The sequence below is a fragment of the Balaenoptera musculus genome, chromosome 8, assembly GCF_009873245.2.
Source record: "Balaenoptera musculus isolate JJ_BM4_2016_0621 chromosome 8, mBalMus1.pri.v3, whole genome shotgun sequence".
Taxonomy (NCBI): Eukaryota; Metazoa; Chordata; class Mammalia; order Artiodactyla; family Balaenopteridae; genus Balaenoptera; species Balaenoptera musculus.
In genome coordinates this window covers 56,004,484-56,023,614 of record NC_045792.1, presented here as the reverse complement: position 1 = coordinate 56,023,614, position 19,131 = coordinate 56,004,484, and the positions used below count along the sequence as shown (strand labels likewise).

The 19,131-nt window shown below is 53.5% G+C and overlaps 1 protein-coding gene across 6 annotated transcripts in view; it reads right to left on the bottom strand.

Moving 5' to 3' along the window:
• Positions 1 to 2,135: 2,135 nt before the first annotated feature.
• ARRB1 (arrestin beta 1) overlaps positions 2,136 to 19,131 on the bottom strand; it is a 79,329-nt gene continuing 62,333 nt past the window's right edge. For 4 of the 6 annotated variants that reach the window (XM_036860320.1, XM_036860325.1, XM_036860323.1 and 1 more), the window contains exons 8-16: positions 18,517 to 18,652; positions 17,566 to 17,650; positions 17,065 to 17,137; positions 15,911 to 16,048; positions 14,637 to 14,720; positions 13,377 to 13,400; positions 10,590 to 10,660; positions 9,742 to 9,793; positions 2,136 to 8,391 (exon numbers count right to left, since the gene is read on the bottom strand). In XM_036860320.1, coding sequence (XP_036716215.1) covers positions 8,280 to 8,391; positions 9,742 to 9,793; positions 10,590 to 10,660; positions 13,377 to 13,400; positions 14,637 to 14,720; positions 15,911 to 16,048; positions 17,065 to 17,137; positions 17,566 to 17,650; positions 18,517 to 18,652 — 775 coding nt within the window. In that variant the 3' untranslated portion in view covers positions 2,136 to 8,279. The remainder of the gene's footprint in view (positions 8,392 to 9,741; positions 9,794 to 10,589; positions 10,661 to 13,376; positions 13,401 to 14,636; positions 14,721 to 15,910; positions 16,049 to 17,064; positions 17,138 to 17,565; positions 17,651 to 18,516; positions 18,653 to 19,131) is intronic. The other 2 variants (XM_036860324.1, XM_036860326.1) reach the window with 2 other exon arrangements.

Sequence of the window (19,131 nt, the reverse complement as noted above, 5' to 3'; positions counted from 1 at the left end):
ATCCATATTCAATATTGAATCTTCCAATCCATGAACATAGTACATGTCTCAATTTGTTTAGGTCTTCTTTGATTTCTTTCATCAGTATTTTGTGCTTTAGAGATGTACATAGAGATTATGCACATATTTTGTTATTTATACCTAAGTATATTTCCATTTTGGTGCTATTGTAGGTGGTATTATTTTTTTATTTGGCATTGTCTTTTAAATTTCAAGATCCAGTTGTTTGATGTTACTATACAGAAGTATAATTGATTTTTGTATACTGATCATGCATCCTCATTGATCATCCTCTTCTTCTGGTTCTTTGTATGTTGAGTTATTTCAGACTGTATCCTGGACACTGTGAATGTTATGTTGTGTAGACTCTGGGTCCTGTTATAATCCTTGATAGAACGTTGATTTTGTAGTTGTCGTTGTCGTTGTTTCAAGAGGTTATCAACTGATTTAGTTTCAGACCCAAAGTTGTCTGTTGGGTGGTGGGTGGTTCTAATCGCAGCACAAATCCACAAGAGAAAAGAGAAATAAAAGGGAAGTCTACCCCATGCAGGTTACTTCTCCAAATTTTTACTCCCTGGACCATTTGCCTGCTTTTGTTTAATTTTCAGAGTCATTAGGTAGTTGTGTTTTGTATTTTTGTCCAGGGTTTTTATGTAATCAGTAGGAGAGATAGGCTGTAGTTGACTTACTCTGTTTTGGCCAGAATTTGAAACTCCTACACAATTTATTTTGATTTGCTGAAATTTTTAAAAGCTAAGACAAATGAAGTCTCAGAACACCGTGAAGACAGTGACAGGAGAAAAGCTCAAAGCTAAGAGGTAACCGCAAAGACCTCTTCCATGTTTAGAGCCTTGTTTAGGTGTCAGGATACTCCTTCTAAATTGTGGTATCCAGGCCAATAGGATTATTTCTGTTTTTTGGATGAGAAGATTAAGGAAGAGCTGGTGATTTGCCTATTTGGTCTCAGATCTAATCCCCTGACCTTCTCCTGCTCTGTATTGCAGGGCACTGACCATTGCAAACTACATTCCCCAAGATTCCTTGAAAATTAACTTTTAATTCGAGTCTGCCATTAGGAGGGCAGAAGGAAAGGAGAAATCAGAGTATTTCTCCCACCCTCTTGCTTTGGGCAGCATCCCAGGAACAGAGGTTTTTCTTCTATGGTCTGGATTCTTCAGATACTCTCTCCCTCAACAGCCCTACTGGGCTTCCCTGGTCCTCAGCTCCGTAACACCACCTCCTCTCCCTTGTCCTTCCACCCTACAGGTGGTAGTGATGTCCTATTGTACCTGGGTTGCCTTACATCCCATTTGCCCTTTCACCTCTTGCAACATTTTCATAACCAGTTTCTTTGATTAAATTCCTGCTACTGAAATACTGGCATAGGCTCTGTTTATCTGGACTTGGGCTGATACAGTCCACGTGGGAGGGCAGAATCAAAGCTCTAGCTCATGTCTCCTGATTCAAATGTCAGTGTCTGCCCATTACCCTTCTCTGGCTGGGAGCATCAGAGGAAAGAGACCACCTTCTGGCCGACCGGGAGGGCAATGCACTGATCTAAGTTGCACATTATTCTACAGGAATGTAAAAAAAAAAAAAATGGTTTCACATATATGACCAATTTTCTAGGAAAAGCCATCTTACATTCAGCAGCATCTTCCTTTTCGTGTTCATACGATACACTGTCATTTAGGACTCTGAATCTTCCTCACCTATATCCCCACTCCTCCCATATGTTCTTTTGGAACAGGCAGTGGGTAAGTCATGGAAAACTGAAGTGACTTCGGGGAGACCCAGCAGAGCAGGAGAGGAGAACTGAGTAAGAACCAGGGCTGGGACTGGGACAGGACTCCAGCTGAAGTGGTCAGTGGTGCCAAAGGGAAGATGGGATGGCTTCACCCCAGGAGCAAACCAGGGGTCATGGGACCCAGTGGTGTCTGAGAGGGATCAGAGGCTTGGCAACTTCCCCAGGCCCAAAGGCTGGTAAATGGCAGCGAGGGGAGGAGAAGGGGGTGAGCAGCCAGGTTGGAGTCGGGGCCAACACCTGACCCCGCTGGTCCAGGGCAGCAGGGACAGCTTCTGCTGGTCTGTGTCCTGCCATGGGCTTAGGAGACAGAAATAAAAGCACAGCCAGCATCTGTCATAAAAGACCTTTAATGGGCTCCTATTTATGGTTCTTTTTTTCATTTGTCCTGTTAGAGTTGAATAAACCGTAATAACTTATCTGACATAATAAGGAATGCCACAGGTACAACACATAAACCTGGCAGGTGACCCAGGAATAAGGGTGTCACAAAAGAATCACTTAACAGAAGGGCCACAGACCTGGAGACCAGTCTCCGCCACCTGTCACTCCTCACACCCAGGATCCACACACAGTACCAGGCTAAGTGCCGGCTCCCAATGGAAAGGAAGATGCAGCCCCCTCCCCCGGCATCTGTGGCTAGACCCTAACACTGAGCAGAGATGTCCTAGGAAGACGGTCCATCCAACAATCATCCCCCGAGTGCTCCTGGATCTCCAGGGCAGGCCATGACCACACCCCGAATTTGTGAGCCCCCCTTCATACCCACCTCTCCCATGACCCTTGCAGTAATCCCTTTGAGGTGGGCAGAGCCGGCCACTATCTCCATCTTACACAAGGGGAAACTGAGGTCAGGTTCCCAAGGGCACACTCGGACTGAACACAGAATAGCATTGGGCACTCTTTCTCCCATGCCACATGGCTTGTTGTGCCCCAAGTCTCACATTTCTACCTGGATGCCCTGGGTGGGGGCCAGGCAGGATGCTGTGCCAAGGGCTGGTCCAGGTCTCCCCAAAGTGCCCACCTCTTAGTCAGCCCCGGTGAGGGATCTGGGCAGAGGAGCAGACCAGCAGGAAGAGAATTTGGGGGACTGGAGGTAGGGAACCAGCCTCTCTTCAGACACCCGTCTGTTGCCCACACGTTCAGTTGACCGCAGATGTGGGAATGGAAACCTATTAGAATTGCTCGAGGGAAATTTGCTGCTTAAAGGGTCTCTGGAGGAATCCTGCCTTCATAGGAGGGACTTTTGTCATAAAGTCCTCCCTTGGCATTTCTTTTACTAAAGCTGGCTGTATATAAAGAGGAACCTAACTCTAGTTTCTCTTCCCACCACGCTGTCCCTCTGCCATCTCATGGGCCTGGGCCAGGGAAGTGGGGTGTCACACTGGGGCACAGACACAAGTCCTGGGGTGGGGCTGGGCCTCTTTGCTTCCTCCATGGTCCCCCACAATGCCTGGGCCAATATCAGGGCCAAGACCCATCCTCACAGCACCAGGCCCCCGCCCAAATGAAACCCAGGCCGGAGCTTCAGTGGGGGTGGGCTACAAAACCATCAAGTATGTGTTTGTGTGTGTGTGTGTGCTAATAAGCAAATGCTTGGGCCTGGGTCTGTGACCCAAGTTCCAATACAACGATACTTTGTATTGGAATGCTAGAGTCATTCCAACAGGAAAAGCAAGAATAGAAACTGGGCTTGCTGGTCTAAGATCAAACCTCAGAATGGTGGTTTGAAGAAGTTTTTCTTCAAAGGAAAGTTTACAGGTGAAACCTCAATAGGCAAGACAGATAAAAGCAGAGTTGTTCTGGTGGAAGTGGGAGTGGGGGGGAGGGCTGGAGACCTATCCTTTGCCTCCACCCCCGTTCTCCCACCTTAGCAGCCCCTGACGAAGCTCTGTGGCACCCCAGGGGTTCCACAGCACCTGGTTTGAAAACCAGTGTGTCAGAGTCTACGGGTCATGGGTCCTGGGGACCTGTGCTTTGACTTCCCTTTCGGGGTGAAGAGTTGGGAGAGAGTGATGGGGGGAGGATGCTCCCCCCTTCAACGGGCCTCCCTTTGAAGCCACTGTGCAGTGAGCCTGCAGGAGAGTGGTAGACGTGGGGATCCTGCCCCATGGGTAGGCCATTCCAGTCCTGGAAGAACAAAAGTGATGGAGCTGCCTGGGCCAGGAAAGCAAAATGCCAGGCCCAATGCAGGCTTATGCACGAGAGCTGGGGGAGTCTCTTTTGGTCCTTGTTGACTTTAAAAACCAGAACAGGTATAGGCCTATGTCCATGAGACCCTATAAGAGCTCAAGATTGGGGCCTAATGCCTTCCTCTGGGATGGGTGGAGGATATCCAGCCCCCAGTCGCTGGCAGGAGGGAAGCTGCCTTTGTGGGCTGCTGAAACCATGGGGGATGCGTCAGCCAGGGCTCAGATCTCAGCGTAAGAGGCCTGGGTTTTTCCCAGACCCAAATCCCTCCCAAGTGTCACCAAGAAGTGACAATTGGCAGCTCCGGTTGATCCTGGAGGGGGTCTTACACTTTGAAGGGAAGGGGCAGGCAATTTCTATTCCACTTCACCCTTGGGGTTCTCTAGTGGGGTAGTGGGGGGGTTAGCACCCCTGGGCTTGGGGGACAAGGCTCTCCCTAACCTGGGGTCAGATCCAACGCTTCCTGGCCTCTGACACCAAGGTGTGCCCCCGCCCCCCCAATCACTGACACAACCCATGTCCAGTCTCTCTGTCTTGGTTGCTGGGACCACCGCCTGGAGACACAGCATTCCTGAATAGTATCTGAATTTCCCTCTCGGCTGGGTCACCCCTCAAACTGGCCTCATCTCATCCTGGTTGACCTCTGCCTAAGTGAGACGGGAGCAAGAGATGAAGATGGGTGGGAGGGCTCAGCCAGCGGCAAACTTCCTGTGTGACCCTGGGCTACTCCCCGGCAGTGGCAGGGCCACAGCCTGGGCAGCCATGTGCAACTTACAGAGCTGACTTTCATCTCCTCTGGGCCTCACAAGTTCCTTGAGTCGGGCGGGAAAGGGATGGCTGTCTCATTTTACAGTTAGGGAAACCAATCCCAAGAGGTTGAATGAGCTGCTCAAGCTCCTCAGCTGGGTGGTAACAGCCAACACGGAGAGGCATCGTGGACTTGCAGGCCAGGGTGCTCTTCACTGCACCACGTGGGGCCAGCTTGTCAGCAACTCCCCCAGCTGAACCAAGACCCCAAGTGAGCCCACTCTCGGTTTGTCTGGGCTCTGAGACTGAGGAGGCCCGGGGGGTCCAGCCAAAGAACTCTGTCCTTATCTTCACGGGGACTGAACTCTTCTCTCGGTTGGAAGGCTGAGGAAGTCCAGCTGGCCCTCTGCCTGCAGACTTTCACCCCCGGCCATGCTCTTCCTTGCTGCCCAGACTGCTACCTACATGCCACCCGCATGGCCCGCTGCAAAGTCTCAGAGTGGAGGGGCATGGTCAGCGCAGGCTCCAAACGCGTGGACAGAGAGAGCCAGTACTGTGGGCTGGTGCCTGGAGCCCAGTGGGGCTCCCCCATCCCCAGTTTCACTCCAAGGGTTCCCCTGGACAGGCTGACTCCAGATGGAGAGGGGCCCTGCAGAGAAGAACTCAGTCATGCTTGGGGGCTGCAGGAGGAGCGGGGTCTGGAGCCAACCAGAAACTTGGAAAGATGATCTGGATGTTCTTTCTCTCAGGAAGAAGCCTGAGTGTCCCACTGGGCTGCAGTGCATGACGGTGCAGGAGGGCGCCCAGCCCAGGGGCAAGTGGGGCTAAACTCCAGCCTGTGACCACTCAAGCAGCTGTGCATTCCAATGTGGGTTGAATCCACCTGGAAGGGACACCATTTCTAATTCACATCAAGGCACTATACAGACTAGCAGCAATCATGGAGCCCTGAATGCAATGGCCCCCTCACTACTTCCCGTAAAACTTTCCCTTGACCATGAGCTTCCTGAGGACAGGGGCTGGGACTGACCCAACTCTGTGTCTCCAGTGCTCAGCACCAAGCGGAGAGGTTGTCAACCAAGGATGGTTAAGCCAAATTCAAATGAACTTGACCACTGCCCTTCTGCAGCCCTGGGCCCAGAGAGTAAATAAAAGGCTAAATGGGCCCACGATGTTTCTTGCAGCTGGAGAAATTTCAGTTCAACACTGGGATAAACCCAAAATGGTGAGTGTGATTTTGAGGTGGAAGGAGGTCAAGAAACCAGCCTGACAAAGCTTTTGTGTGACCGGGTTAGGGATGGGGGAAGAGGTCTATTTGTAGGCAAGTGATCACCCCAAATCCTAAAGGGTCTTATACCAGCCCCAAAGGTTCCAGAAGACAACCCTGAAGAGCATATGCTTGCCATGCATTGTTCCAACAATTCATTAACTCTCCAGCTGCCCAAATGAGGTACAGACTGCCCAGCAAGTTCTGGGAGGGGCTGGATGCAGCTGGGACTCCAGAACTGGCCATGGGAGTGTGACTGCCCCAAGCTGACTCGGTTCTGACCTGGAGTAGGGGTCCCTAGGGTCGAGTCTTCATGAGATTCAGAAGGGAAGGGCTGGGGTACAGTGCCAGGCATGTGAACTGGGTAATTTCACCATGGAAAATGGTTGCTCAGTCCACCCCAGGAGGGGCTGGACTGAAAAGGGTTGAGATGCAACTTGTACAATAAAATTTTGCCGTCTCCCTTTTCACAAGTATGGGACAGGGATAGAAAGGAGCAAGAGATCCCCTTGCCCTGCTAATCAATATATTTGCTTGGGAATAAGGTAAACTTCAGGACATTCAAAGGGGGTGTGAAGTACTGGCGGGCTTATCACAAGCTCTTCCCCCACCCACCTCAGCAAATACAAGCTCTGTCCTTCTGTAACACTCGGGCCCTAAGGCCAAGCAGTTCATGCTAGCTATGGCCACAGCTTGACATCACGCAACCCCTCAGGAGCCCAAGAAGGGCCTTTCTCAGGCCTGGAGTGGGTGTGGGGTGCTGATGCTAGGTGCTCTCCATGGCCCTGCCACCTCTGGGGTCCAATGAATCCTCGCTGGTGGCAGACAGATCAGAGTCAGTGGCTCTGGCTCCACCCACCAGACCAGAAGCTCTAATGTTCACGAATTCTTGGAGGCAGAGCTGGGAGGGCCCTTTGTGATCATCTGGTCAAACCCCTTGGTTTTCTAGGTGAAGAACTGAGGCCCAGAGATGGAAAGGAACTTGCCCAAGGTCACACAGTAAGTGAGCAGCAAAGGTCAGACAAAAACAGATACCTTTTAACACTTTCTGCCTCATTGTCTGCCTGCCCTGTTGCCCTGGAAATGCCCCATGTCCCAATCACACCAACACTAGCCAATGGGTACTGGGTACCCATGACACTGGGAACTACTGGGGGGGGGGTCCATCAACTCCCCAAGGAAACAAAGGAGTCCCCCCCTTCCTTTTAGCTGAGGGCATCCTGATGGACCCTGCCACCTTCTGGGGAAGGATCCTCTTTGACTGTGGGCACAGTGACCTCAGGTGCTCTCTCCTAGCCTGCAGGGGCAGCCCAGCCCGGCCCTGGAGAACTGCAGGGCAGGAGGACACTGGTGGCCCTCACTTCCCATGGGATCACTGATCCCTCTTAGGTCTACAAAGGAAGGGAGCTGGGCAGACTCTCATCTTCCCACCCCGCCCCCATCTCTCAGAGTCACCCTTCAGGAAACCTCCTCAGGACCTTGGTGCTTTCTGAAGACCCCTCCCTTCTCTCTCTCTTTCTCTGTGCATATTTGTAGATAGGACACACACACAAGATACAAGGCAGTTAAGATATTACATCCTGATGATACTGAAATAGGCTTGGGCTACTTCACACAACTTGCCTTAGACTAGGTAACTGCTGGTAAGAAAGTCAGTCCAGCTACTTTGCTCCATTCCTGGGGTCCACAAACCTTCACTAATGTCACTGTCAGTCACAGAGGGGCATGGGGGGGATGGGGGAGGAAGGGGAGAGGTGTTTGGTGGGTCCAAACTGCGAAAAGAACTGCATGGAGAATCTATCCACCGGTCTGCCCCTCCCAGCCAGAGGTTGGCCTTCGATTCGGTCATGTTGTAGCTGCCAAAACTGTGTTAATCACCAGGGACAGTGGACATCCTCTCATGTGTCTTGAGCCCCCTTCCCCACCCCTCCAAGCCCTTGTGCCCCATCTTCCCCTTTCTGCTCCCATCCCAAGTCAAATTCCAAGACCAGAGCCATGTTGGCCTTTCTGGGGGTCAACAGGAAAAGAGGGAGGGATGGAGAGGTGACTGCAGCGAGAGTGGTGAAGGTGGTGCACGTGGCCCTGTCGGCATGGTGACGGGGCCAATCCTGAGGCCAGAGGTTCACCACCGTGACCTGAAAGACCACTGGGGCCCCCGGTAGAAGCTGGAAGAACAAAGGGGAGGGGGAACCAGGGCAGGAAGAAGACAAACAAGCATCCTAGTGCATGAGAGTGGACCTGGAGCTGCCCGGAGGGAGGGCCGGCCCCAGTCTATCTGTCGTTGAGCTGTGGAGAGCCGGTACCATCCTCCTCTTCCTCTTTGTCATCCTTCATGCCTTTCAGTCTCTGGCGAGCAAAGTCCTCAAACACAATGTCGTCATCGCTGGTGGGAAAGACAAGGAAAACGGGTGTGTTTGCAGGGCAGGGAGAGCAGGCTTATCCAGGGGTTGGAGAGCCTGCACAGCCAGGTGGGACCCAGAGGCTGGCCTCTGGGACTGGCCTCGGATAGAAAGGCCTGCCAGGCTGGCACATCTGGATGCCCATCAATGACAGTGGGACCAGCCAGTTGTGGAAATACCAGAGGGAGGCATGAGTTTGCCTAAGGGCTGGAAATTGACCTGGTTCTTGAGGAGTTGGGGTCAAGGGACACAAAAAATTGGGGGGGGGGGTCAGTGTGGCTGGGTTAGGGCCAGAGGAGGAACTTATTCCCACAAAGAGGCCAGGCCACCAGTAGTTTCACAGCATATTCTGAATCCCCCAAGAACAGGCCCAAGAAACCCCATTCAACCACCCAAAGAAAGCATTCCTGTTTTCTGCACAGGAAGTGGTGGGCTTGGCTTGGAAGAGAAAACCCCTTTTCTCCAGGGAAGTGTGAGCTCACATTCTACCCTGAGGGACCTTGGATAAGACAGTGTCTGTGGGGGGCAGGGAGGGGGGTAGGCCAATCTAAATAGGGGGGCAGAGAAAATGTGGGTGGGAAAAGAGGGTGTCTGAGGGGGTTTCAGGGCTAAGGGCTGCTTCTAAGGACAGCAAGTTCCCTTCTACTATAAAACATGTCCACATAGGCCCACCCAAGGCCCCAGCCCCATAGAATTCAGCCAGCTGCATGGGGTGTCCTCATGGGGTGACTTAAAACCCCATATCCCAAATATCTCCTGGGGGACAAAGGAAGTGTGGATTTGGAGCTGGAGCGAGAAAGCTGCTTGGCCCTGGAGGTGGTCCGTGATGTTCGCCCAGGTCCTCCCCCTCTGGCCACTGTCCGGTGACACGACAGCCTTCGACCGCAGGGGAATCCACATTGGTCCTCTTGGGAGTCAGAAGCAACAAGATCCCCAGAAACTTCCCCACCCTAAGGCCTGATTCCACTGGTTGGGGGAAGGCCAGGCAAGAGAGCCCCAGCCCAGGGCCACAAACCAGCCCTGTGACAGCCGAGCAGGTGCTGTGGATGGACGAACGGACTGACGGACTGACGGACGTGCAAGGACGAGGGAGGAAGACAGACCCCACCAAGGCAGGAGGAAGAGGAACAGGCACCGAGGGTCCTTCAAGTCACATGCAGGCAAGCGGGTTGCTGAAGAGGCGAGCAGAGGCGGCTCTCAGCAGACGGGTTAGACCAGCTGCTCCTCAGGGGGTTAATTAGCATAAATGCAAATAAACAGGTAGCCCCACCCACCTCCCAAGGCCCGCCCCCGCCCCCCCCCCCCAATATGTCTGCAGGCAGGGTTCGGCTTACGTGGTGTCAAGTTCTATGAGATTGGTATCCACTGGAGCCTCATTCTCTGGAACTAAACACAGGGCAGACGAGTGCCCATGGGTTATTGGTGAGTGGGCAAGCGGGCAGGTGGGCACAGGTCCCCACCCCGGGACAACTAAGCTAAGATGGGGAGGGAAAGAAGGGAGGGGAGTAGAGAAGGGGGAGCTGGTCCTTGGTCTTGGAAACACCTCGAATCACCTTAAATGCAGGGAAGAGGGTCCAGGGAGGGCCAGGGAGGCCCACAGCAGGCCCAGGGGAACAGAAAAATCTCTGGACCCTGCTTCTTTTGGCATGTCTCCAACACGACTTAGATTCATTTGTTGCATGCATGACTGTCACTAACTCTAATACAACCATTTATTCACATTTTCACATCTCTGAACTTGGGGTATGTTTACAATCAATGGCATTTCAAAGTTTAATTGTGGGAACACTTTTCTTTCTTTGTGGTACCTACTACAATGTTTCTTTCAACTGAAACAGTCTTAGGTTTAATGAAATATGACCAATCCGGTATCACTTGGAAAAATTATGGGGGTGGAGTGTCCAGGGATCATCTTATCCATGCAGCCCCTTCCGCTATGCCTGGATGCCAGACAAGGGCTCCAAGCATGGCCCGTGCCGCTCCCACCACCACCCCCAGCCCAGAGAGAACAGAGCCAGACCTCTCTGTCTCCTGAGGAGTCAGATGCAAATAGGAGCATGGGTGGGCCTCACAAAAGATCCTGTGAGCTGGGGAAGAGGGGTGACCCTGGGCTGAAGGCTGACCCAGAGGTAGGTGGGGTGATAGGGAAACCCCATCCCAGTGACCCACAGATTCTGCTCACCTTCCCGATGCGGGGGTTCCTCTTTGGGCTTGGGGTGCATTAGGGTGAAGGGCAGCTCCACAGCCACGTCACTGAAACAGACCCAGACCAGTTGAGCCTTGAATCCAGTCCCAGGCTGTGAGTCTCAATGCCCTGTCACTTTGAGGATTGGGGAGGGTTTTATGGTAGCTCTGGGCCAAGAGGCAGGAAATCTGGACCCAAGACCCAGTTCCAGCACTCCCTGAGCATCAGTCTACCTGGGAGTTGAACTGGGAGACTTCTTCTCCCGGCTCCAAAAAACATGGAAACTTCCCCTTTCCTGAGAAGGATCCCTGGATTCCCAAGAGCTGGGAGGAGGCATAGGGGTGGGAAAAGGGTTGACCCGGGCAGTGAGTGTGCATCTTGCTCACTGAGTGGCTCCAGAGGTGCCCTGAGTCCCTGCTGGCCTCAAATGGCCACAGCCAGCCCAGCCTCCCCTGACACTGCCCTTCCCAACTTCCTGGTTGGAACTCCTCCCACCCTCACTCTGTCCTATCTCCCAACATCTCCAGGGGGCTCCTGTGAAAGTGCTCAGGTGGCCCTAGCCCCCTGCAATCTAGATGATGCACTGCTGAGGTCGGCTTAATCAAATTCAAGCTAGATGGGACCCAGGCCCCAGCACTGTCTACATTGTGCACAGAGCCTTGAAGCCGTGTGGGGACGGAAGGATGGGAGCGGTGCTGCTACTGGCTAATGCTTCTGACTGGGCCTTCTCTCCCCTTAGCCCTGATGGACAGAATAATAACAAGAGCAGACACTCACATGGTACTGACTCTGTGCCAAGGAGGCACAGAGTTTTTTTTCGGCCTTGCTGCTCAGCTTGCGGGATCTTAGTTCCTTGACCAGGGATCGAACCTGTGCTCCCTGCAGTGGAAGCGCAGAGTCCTAACCACTGGACCGCCAGGGCATTCCGCCAAGGAGTAGTCTAGAGTCACTCATTTAACCTTCACAACAACCCAATGTACAGGCTGGGAAATTGAGACCAAGGAGAAAACGCAGCTTATCCAAGGCCGTACGGCTATTAAAAGAAAGTGACAGGGCTTCCCTGGTGGCACAGTGGTTAAGAATCCACCTGCCAATGCAGGGGACACGGTTCAAGCCCTGGTCTGGGAAGATCCCACATGCCGCAGAGAAACTAAGCCCATGCGCCACCACTACTGAGCCTGTGCTCTAGAGCCCATGAGCCACAACTACTGAGCCCGTGTGACACAACTACTGAGCCCGTGTGCCACAAGCACTGAAGCCCGCGCGCCTAGAGCCCGTGCTCCGCAACAAGAGAAGCCACCCAATGAGAAGCCCGCGCACCGCAACAAAGAGTGGCCCGAGCTCACCGCAACTAGAGAAAAGCCCGCGCGCAGCAACAAAGACCCAACGCAGCCAAAAATTTAATTAATTAATTAATTAAAGAGAGAAATTAAAAAAAAAAAGTTACAGACTGAGGATTCTGACTCCCTAATTCACACCCTTAACCCTGTGTGATAACATCTCAGAATTGAGAAGGTGATTCCACCCACCCTCTTTCTCCACTCCAGACAAAAGCAGCCCTAAAATCTCCTCCACTCCACTTAGGTGGTATCACCCTACAAGGCCCTGTCTACTGTGAGCGCCTAAAGGCACATCATCTTACTGACTTTGCTGCCAGGGGCCGGTTGAGAGGAGGATGGGGCAGGGGACGGAGAGGTCAGGGGTATAAACTACGCAACCAGAAAGGGCTGTTCCGCCAGCCCCACCACTCACTGAGGAGCACTTCACATCTTTAAGTCTCACTGAGCTCATCTGGAAAACGGAGCTAACTATACCTACCTTCTAGAGCCACTTCCAGGAGGTGATGTAGGTAAAAGGCTTGGTTAAACTGTGAAGCTTGTGCCTGCTAGAATTATTACTTCCCCTCAGTAGGAACATGGGGGTTTCATAAGGCTATTGAAACAATTTGGCTTTTTTTTTTTTTTTTTTTGGCTTTTTGCTTCCAAAGGGGATTGCTTCTCCAGGTTCACTTGGAAAAGTGAGCTATCAAAATGGAAGCTGGTGGAAGACTAAGACTGCCAACCTTCACTAAAGCCATCCAGAATACAGATGGAAGATTCTGGACCTTAACCTTCCACCAGGCTATGTGCAATCAAGGGCAGGGGGTGTATCTGATTCCTCTCTGAGACCTCAGTCCCCCTCACAAGGCTGGGCTCAAGTATGGGTTCAGGGAATTCTTACTGAATTACACTGAATTGAATTTCACCTCGCCAAATGGACTAAGTTTTCTTGGGATGAGCAATAGTGGCACCTTGTGACAGGAGGAAGCAAAAGCACTGGGTTTGGAGCACAGGTATTTTTGGAATGCACGTGGATCCAGTTGGCTCCAAGAAGCCTTGTCTACAAAGGCAGATCTCAGGACCTCTCCTTAACAACACTCAGCCAGCAGTTAGTTCTCATTAGTGTAGAAGTTTGAAAGCCACAAAGCCTGCATTTCTCCAAAACATCCTGTAAAACAGACTGATTGGGGGCCACTCCCCAGGTAAATGGAGCCAACTTTGCTGTCTGCAGAGGTCCTTGTCACTTGGGTAGGATGGAAGAGCAGGGATGGGTTTGAAAGGAGAAACTGCACCTCCCCAGTCCCTCTGGAGAGGGTCCTAGTCCCGGCACAGGCCTGAGCCTGGCAATCAAAAGGGACTGCTAAGATTCCTTCCAACCTAGTGCCCGTGATTCTGAACAATCAGGACAATGGTCTCTGGGCCCTCCAGGAAGCTGAGTTGATCAGGTCGAAGGAAGGGACTTTACCTGGATGCAAGATCTCCCAGCAGGCTGGGTGGGTCAGAGGAGGCGGGAGAAGTGGTCAGGAGAGAGTTCAGAGAGGAAGAAAACAGAAAGCACATTCATTTACCACCTCTGTTCCCCTTTGGGGTAGATTAGATCCTGGGACACACTCTACCCACCCCAGTTGTAACTGCTCGTTCGGGGACATACAGAGATGTGAGCCCTGCATGGGGAACTGAAACCCAGGCCTGGCTAAACCAAACTCCCTGTGAGGGGAGCCCCAGGGTCATTATCTGTAAAGGAGACATAAAAGTTAAGCCCTGTGCTGCCTGCCCTGGGGAGGCTGGGACTATCCAATGGCAGAAGGAAGCACTTCAGGATTCCCCCAGGGTTCCTCAAGAAGGAGCCTGAGGCAGACTGTGGGTCCTGCAAGAGTCACAGGACACGGGATTTGAGATTTGTGATTCTGAGATGTCCTATAATATATGGTCCGTATTACACACTGTCACCTGCACGAGGCATTATTCTAAGAATAAAGGATACTCGATGTCTAATGCTATTAGCTTTCCAACCTTTTCATAGAAATTTATGAATTAAAAAAAATCCCTCTGACAAATTAGAAATCCTAATTCTAGGTTTATAGCAACATGTAGGCCCAACATATGGAGAAAAGTGGGAATTCTTTCTGAGCTTCCACCAGACTATGCTCCAGGTCAGGGAATACGTTTGGTCTACTGCCATGACCCCAGCACCCAGCCCGTGACCTGAGATTAAGGGAGGAGATGTCAGGAAATGTGTGGGGAATTGTCTGGGCCTCTGTTTCCCCATCTGTAAAATGGGAGAGTCGGAGCATCCCCAATCCAACTCTGGAATTCTGAGCTCCTTGAGCCATTTCCCCAGCAGATCAGCCTGGGCATGAGTCGGGGTGGGTGCTGTGCCCTGAGATGTGATGACGGACACGGCACCCCTTGTAGACCCCACAGCACAGACTCTGAGGAAGCTTCCCCCCACCTCCCATGTGCCCAGACTAGCGATGGGGAAGAGGAGGAGGAGGAAAAAGAGGAAGAAGAGGAGAAGGGGGGAGGAGAGAAAGAGGGGAGGGGCAAGAGAGGGGCCGAAGGCCTCTGAAGTAGAAGAGGGAGAGGGGTGGAGGAGGAGAAAGAGAAGGAACAGGATGCAGCTAAAAGGCCCAGCAAACAGGCAGAATGGGGCAGCCGGTGTGGCCATCAGGGACCTCCCCGCTGCACTTCGGGGTCTGGGTCTGGGCTGGGCTGGAGCACTTACCCGCCCCGAGACACCACCAGCTTCACCTTCACTTTGTAGGAAACAATGATGCCCAGGATCTCCCGGTTGGCTCCTTCCCTCAACCTGCGAGGCGACACAGGGAAGCCGGTTCACAGGGCTTGCTGGTGGGCAAGACCCGGCAGGGTGGGGTGCGGTGGGGCCAGCGGCCATCGGTCCCTTTCCTGGCCACTCAGCCGCCAGGTACAGGCAGAGCCCAGTGTGTGAGAAAGGCGAGGTCTGCTCTCAGGGAGCGGGAACCCAGAGCCCTGGCTTCCGAGTCTGGCTTTGCGGCCCTGGGGGTTCAACCCCTGCTTCCCTCCAGGGGCCTGAGTCCCAGTGCTGTGCGGAGCGGCTCTTCCTGCTCTCAGGTGGATTCCCTTTCTCTCACTGCTGGGCCAGAGAGGAGAGGGCAGTTGGCGGGGGAGAGGAGGGGAGTGGGTACCAGGGAAGACCCTGCAGGAAGTGATGCTTTAATTAGGTCTTGAAAGCAGGTAGGATTTGAGCCAGGGAAGAAGAGAGCAAACACTCCGAGGGGAGATGGTAGCATACGAAGGGGCGGGTGAGACAGCGTTTGGGCTGGAGTGGCGGGCAGCGGTGCTGCAGAGGTGGGTCAAACCCCCAGGAACGGCCAGACCTCAGCGGGCAGGACAAGATGGGTCCCCACACCCCCAGGTCTCCACTAGAGGAGGGTGGCCTCAGAGAGTCAGTGGTGACCATGGGACAGGAGTGAGCCTATGTTATGGCCCTGGGATCTCTGCCCTCCGGGGACACCCCCACGTGTGGTTTAGCCCAGCTCACCACCCTCATCCCTCCAGACTCCCCAGGCTTGTCCTGATTCATCCTCTCCTGCTAGGACCCTTCCAGAAGCCACTCCCTTCCTTCCTTCCTTCCTTCCAGCCTTGCTCTGCCTCAGGGTCACACTCCATCCAACAGAAGACATGACGTCAGAAGCTCCTGCCTCTTGCACGAAGCCTTTCCAGGTTGCCCTCCCCTAGGCAAGCCAGCAGAGCCCAGCACTGACTACGAGAGGCTGGTCGAGTGGTCCATCTTGCTCTCTGGGGCACCCCTGGAGAGGGGTGGGATTGGGGGACAGCTTCCCTGGCAGTTCAAGCTCATGAGGACAGGCCCTGGACAACGCCTGGGGAGCGGGTAGCCTGAGCCCACGCTGGCACTGGTGGGACCAAGGTGGGTGTGGACCTGTCTGGGGGAAGGGCAGGGGAGCCGGGGGAGGGGGCGCATCCCAGAGCCTGGGACTGGGGAGGGTGGGTCCTCACAGGGTGCTGGAGGCCAGGTTCGTGTCCTCATGTTTGAGCTTCCCGTCCAGGGCGAGGCCCCGCTTCTCTCGGTTGTTGGCCAGGAAGGGGGTCAGCGTGTAGACCTTGCAGAATGTCGAGCTGGGCGCCACTGTGTCACTGGGAAGAAGGGGGACCGATGTGGAGATGGCCCCCAGAGCCAACCCCAGCCCAGCCAGGTCACAGAGCCCGGCCCTGCTCCAAGTCCCCCTCCCCCGCTCCAAGTCGCCCTCCCCCACGAAGGGGCCACATGGGCCAGGCCCAGCTCTGGCAGGGAGGCCACTGCCACCCAAAAGGGGCACATCTCTGCTCCACGTGCAAACAGCAGTGACCCTGGGGTGATTCAACAACTTCATTCTTGGTTTGTAAGCAGCTGCAAGGTTTTAAAAATTCAGTGTACTGCTTGGCCCTGTGCTGTTTGGCTAGGATAATTTTTTAGTGGAGACAGCATGGACTTTTTCTTTCCCTAACATATTATTATGAAAGAATTTCAAACATACAGGAAAACTGAAAGAATTGTGCAGTGAACACCCATATACCCACCCCCTAGGTTCTACAGTGAAGACCTTATTTGCTTTATTTCATCTCCATCCATCATGTGTAAGGTGTTTGGATTGTTCAGTTTTGGCCTGCTTTTGCTCCATCCGCCATCCCCCTTCTCAACAATGAGCGAGCTGGGGTGCAGCAACCCTCGGAGTCAGAGGAGCCCCAGCTCTGCCGCTGGCCAGCCCCGTGAGGCTGAGCAAGTCACATCTCTCTGGCCCCATTTCCTTCCCTACGTACTGGGGTCAGCAGCAACCCGAACTCAGAGGGCTTTGTGCAATCTAGGTTTCCAGTACAGTGTAATTATTCTCTTCCCTCCATAACCCCAGTCCTCTTAGATTCACTAGCTCTTATTTTGTCATTCTAGTTTTAGTGGGTCTTTTCCCTGACTGTAGCATGCATTTCCTTATAGCTAAACCAAGTGGATGGTTTCTAAAAGGCTGTTCAGGGTCATTTACACTGAGCGGCAGGGAAATCTGAGGCCAGGCCCTCTGCCAGGTGGAGAAGAGCCACCTGGACCTGTGACCAGACCCAGGGCTTCTCTTTTCCCCACTGGACCCCACACGTCCAAAGCTGGCCTTGTGCTCACTTACTCAGCCTCTTCCATGGCCACGGGGCACTTGTACTGCGCTGTGTTGAAAAGGCAGATGTCTGCATATTGGCGCACTGGGGAGGAAGAGGGAAACAAGGTGGGGTGAGCCAGGGGTCCCAGGCTCCCCGAGTTGGGGATGTTCAGCCCCAGGCAACAGCCAGTCCACCAGAAGCTTCTGCAGGAGATGGACCCATCCTCTACATGGCAGCTCAAACATGCCCACTCCTTCCATAAACAAAAATCTCCCCCTGAAGGACAGCCCTGGCCAGAACCCAGGGAACCTAAGAGAAGAGGGGGCTTCAATAGTAAACTCATCACCCCGCCAATAAGCAGCCTGTGTTACCAGCCTCAAAAGCCTTACCCTTTGGCTTAGCAGGCCTTGGGCTTCTCTGTGGGCCAGTAGTGATTTACAAGGCTGTTAGTGAGGGGAGAGCCTTCAGCTACCCCAACCCCTGGGAGGAGTCCCCTTGCCGCCCCCTGGGCCGGCCCTCTGCCCAAGTACCCGAGATCTTGATCTTCTTCACTGTCTTGTTGGTGTTGTTGGTGACATGGACGTTGACACTGATGGGTTCTCCATGGTAGTAGATCTGGGAGGTGTAAGAAGGGAGAGGGATGGATGGGAAGACTCCAAAGCTTTAGATGATGGGGAGGGAAAAGAGGCCCCACACACATCTCCTGGGGTTCCCCAGGCCTTGGCCACTCTGACATTGGCCCCAAGTTCATCAGCCACTTCCCACTGATGCCACTGGGCACGTTAAACTTAAGTTCCTTGTGGGACCTTGAAAGATAATTAAGTTAGAAGGTGATACTCCTGTGTTCCACTCCGGGGTTGGTCACCAGAAGTAACGATAACAGTAATAATAACGGTAATGACGGTGAGAGCGGTGTGACCTTGAACAGGTTATCTAAGCCTCAGTTTCCCCCTCTGTACCATGGAGGGACTGGAGTAGGTGATATATCAAGTCCCTGGTGGCTCTGGCTGCCTGGAATTTAGACCCAGGAGGGTCTGGAAGAAGCAGGAGAAAGGTGGGGAAGGGCTGATGCACTCACTGAGGGAACCTGCTCTGAATCCTCATTGAAGGGCCTCAACTTGCATCTTGGCCCAAGCACTTGCCTTCAGCTGCCCCCCAAGAGGGAGAGGAGGTGCTCACACTTCAAAGGGGGACGGGGGTGCAGGGAGATGGCCAGGACCCAGGACCCTTCAGGAGGTACGCTGACTTCTGAAGTCAATCGCACCCTTTGAGCTCATGCCCCACCTCTGCCACGCCTTTAGTCCCCAAGAAGCTTCTCCAAATCCTCCAACAGAGGTCTCAGATTCCCTGAGCCCTGTGATCCTTGGGCTGGAGGCAGAAGCTCCCAGCCGAGGAGGACCGGAGGGCATGAGAGAGCTGGGATCTGAGGCTCCAGCCCTGGGGGAGTGGCCCCCACCCCCTGCCAAGCCCAAGCCTCCTACCTCCTTATCCAGGGAGGCCTCCAGATGCAAGGGCTTATCCGACATGAGGAACTGCCTGGTGGTCTCGGCTGTGGGCTGGGGGCCGGGCCTCTCCGGGGCGTATTGCACCTTCCTGATGACCAGGCGCACAGAATTCCTAGTGGAGATGGGTAGAGCAAAAGATGACCAGAGTCACCTGCCTCCATCCTCTTTCCTTGCGACCCTCACATCCTTCTCTTGCTCAAGAGACTGCCATGGTTCCCATGACCTTGGACTCCAGTCCAAACTGCAGAGTTTGCCATAGGGCCTTGTCACCATCTGGTCCCACTCCAACCTCCTCCATCCTGTCCCCAGCCTCCTCCACTTCCTCACTATCATTCTCGATGGTCTATCTAGTCCTATTTCTGAAGCTCTGCTTATACTGGGTCCCAGCTTATAACACTCTCTTCCAGCTTCTGCCCTCATTTGCTTCCTTCCTCAAGGCCCAGCCAAACACCTGCTCTACCAGGAAACTCCCTAGATCCGCCCACTCTGATCTTCTCCTGGTCTGAACTCCCACCACATCAGAGGCCGAACCATCCCATGGCAGCACTTTATGCGGATCTGTGTGTTGGTAGCCAGCGGGACGCTAAGAAA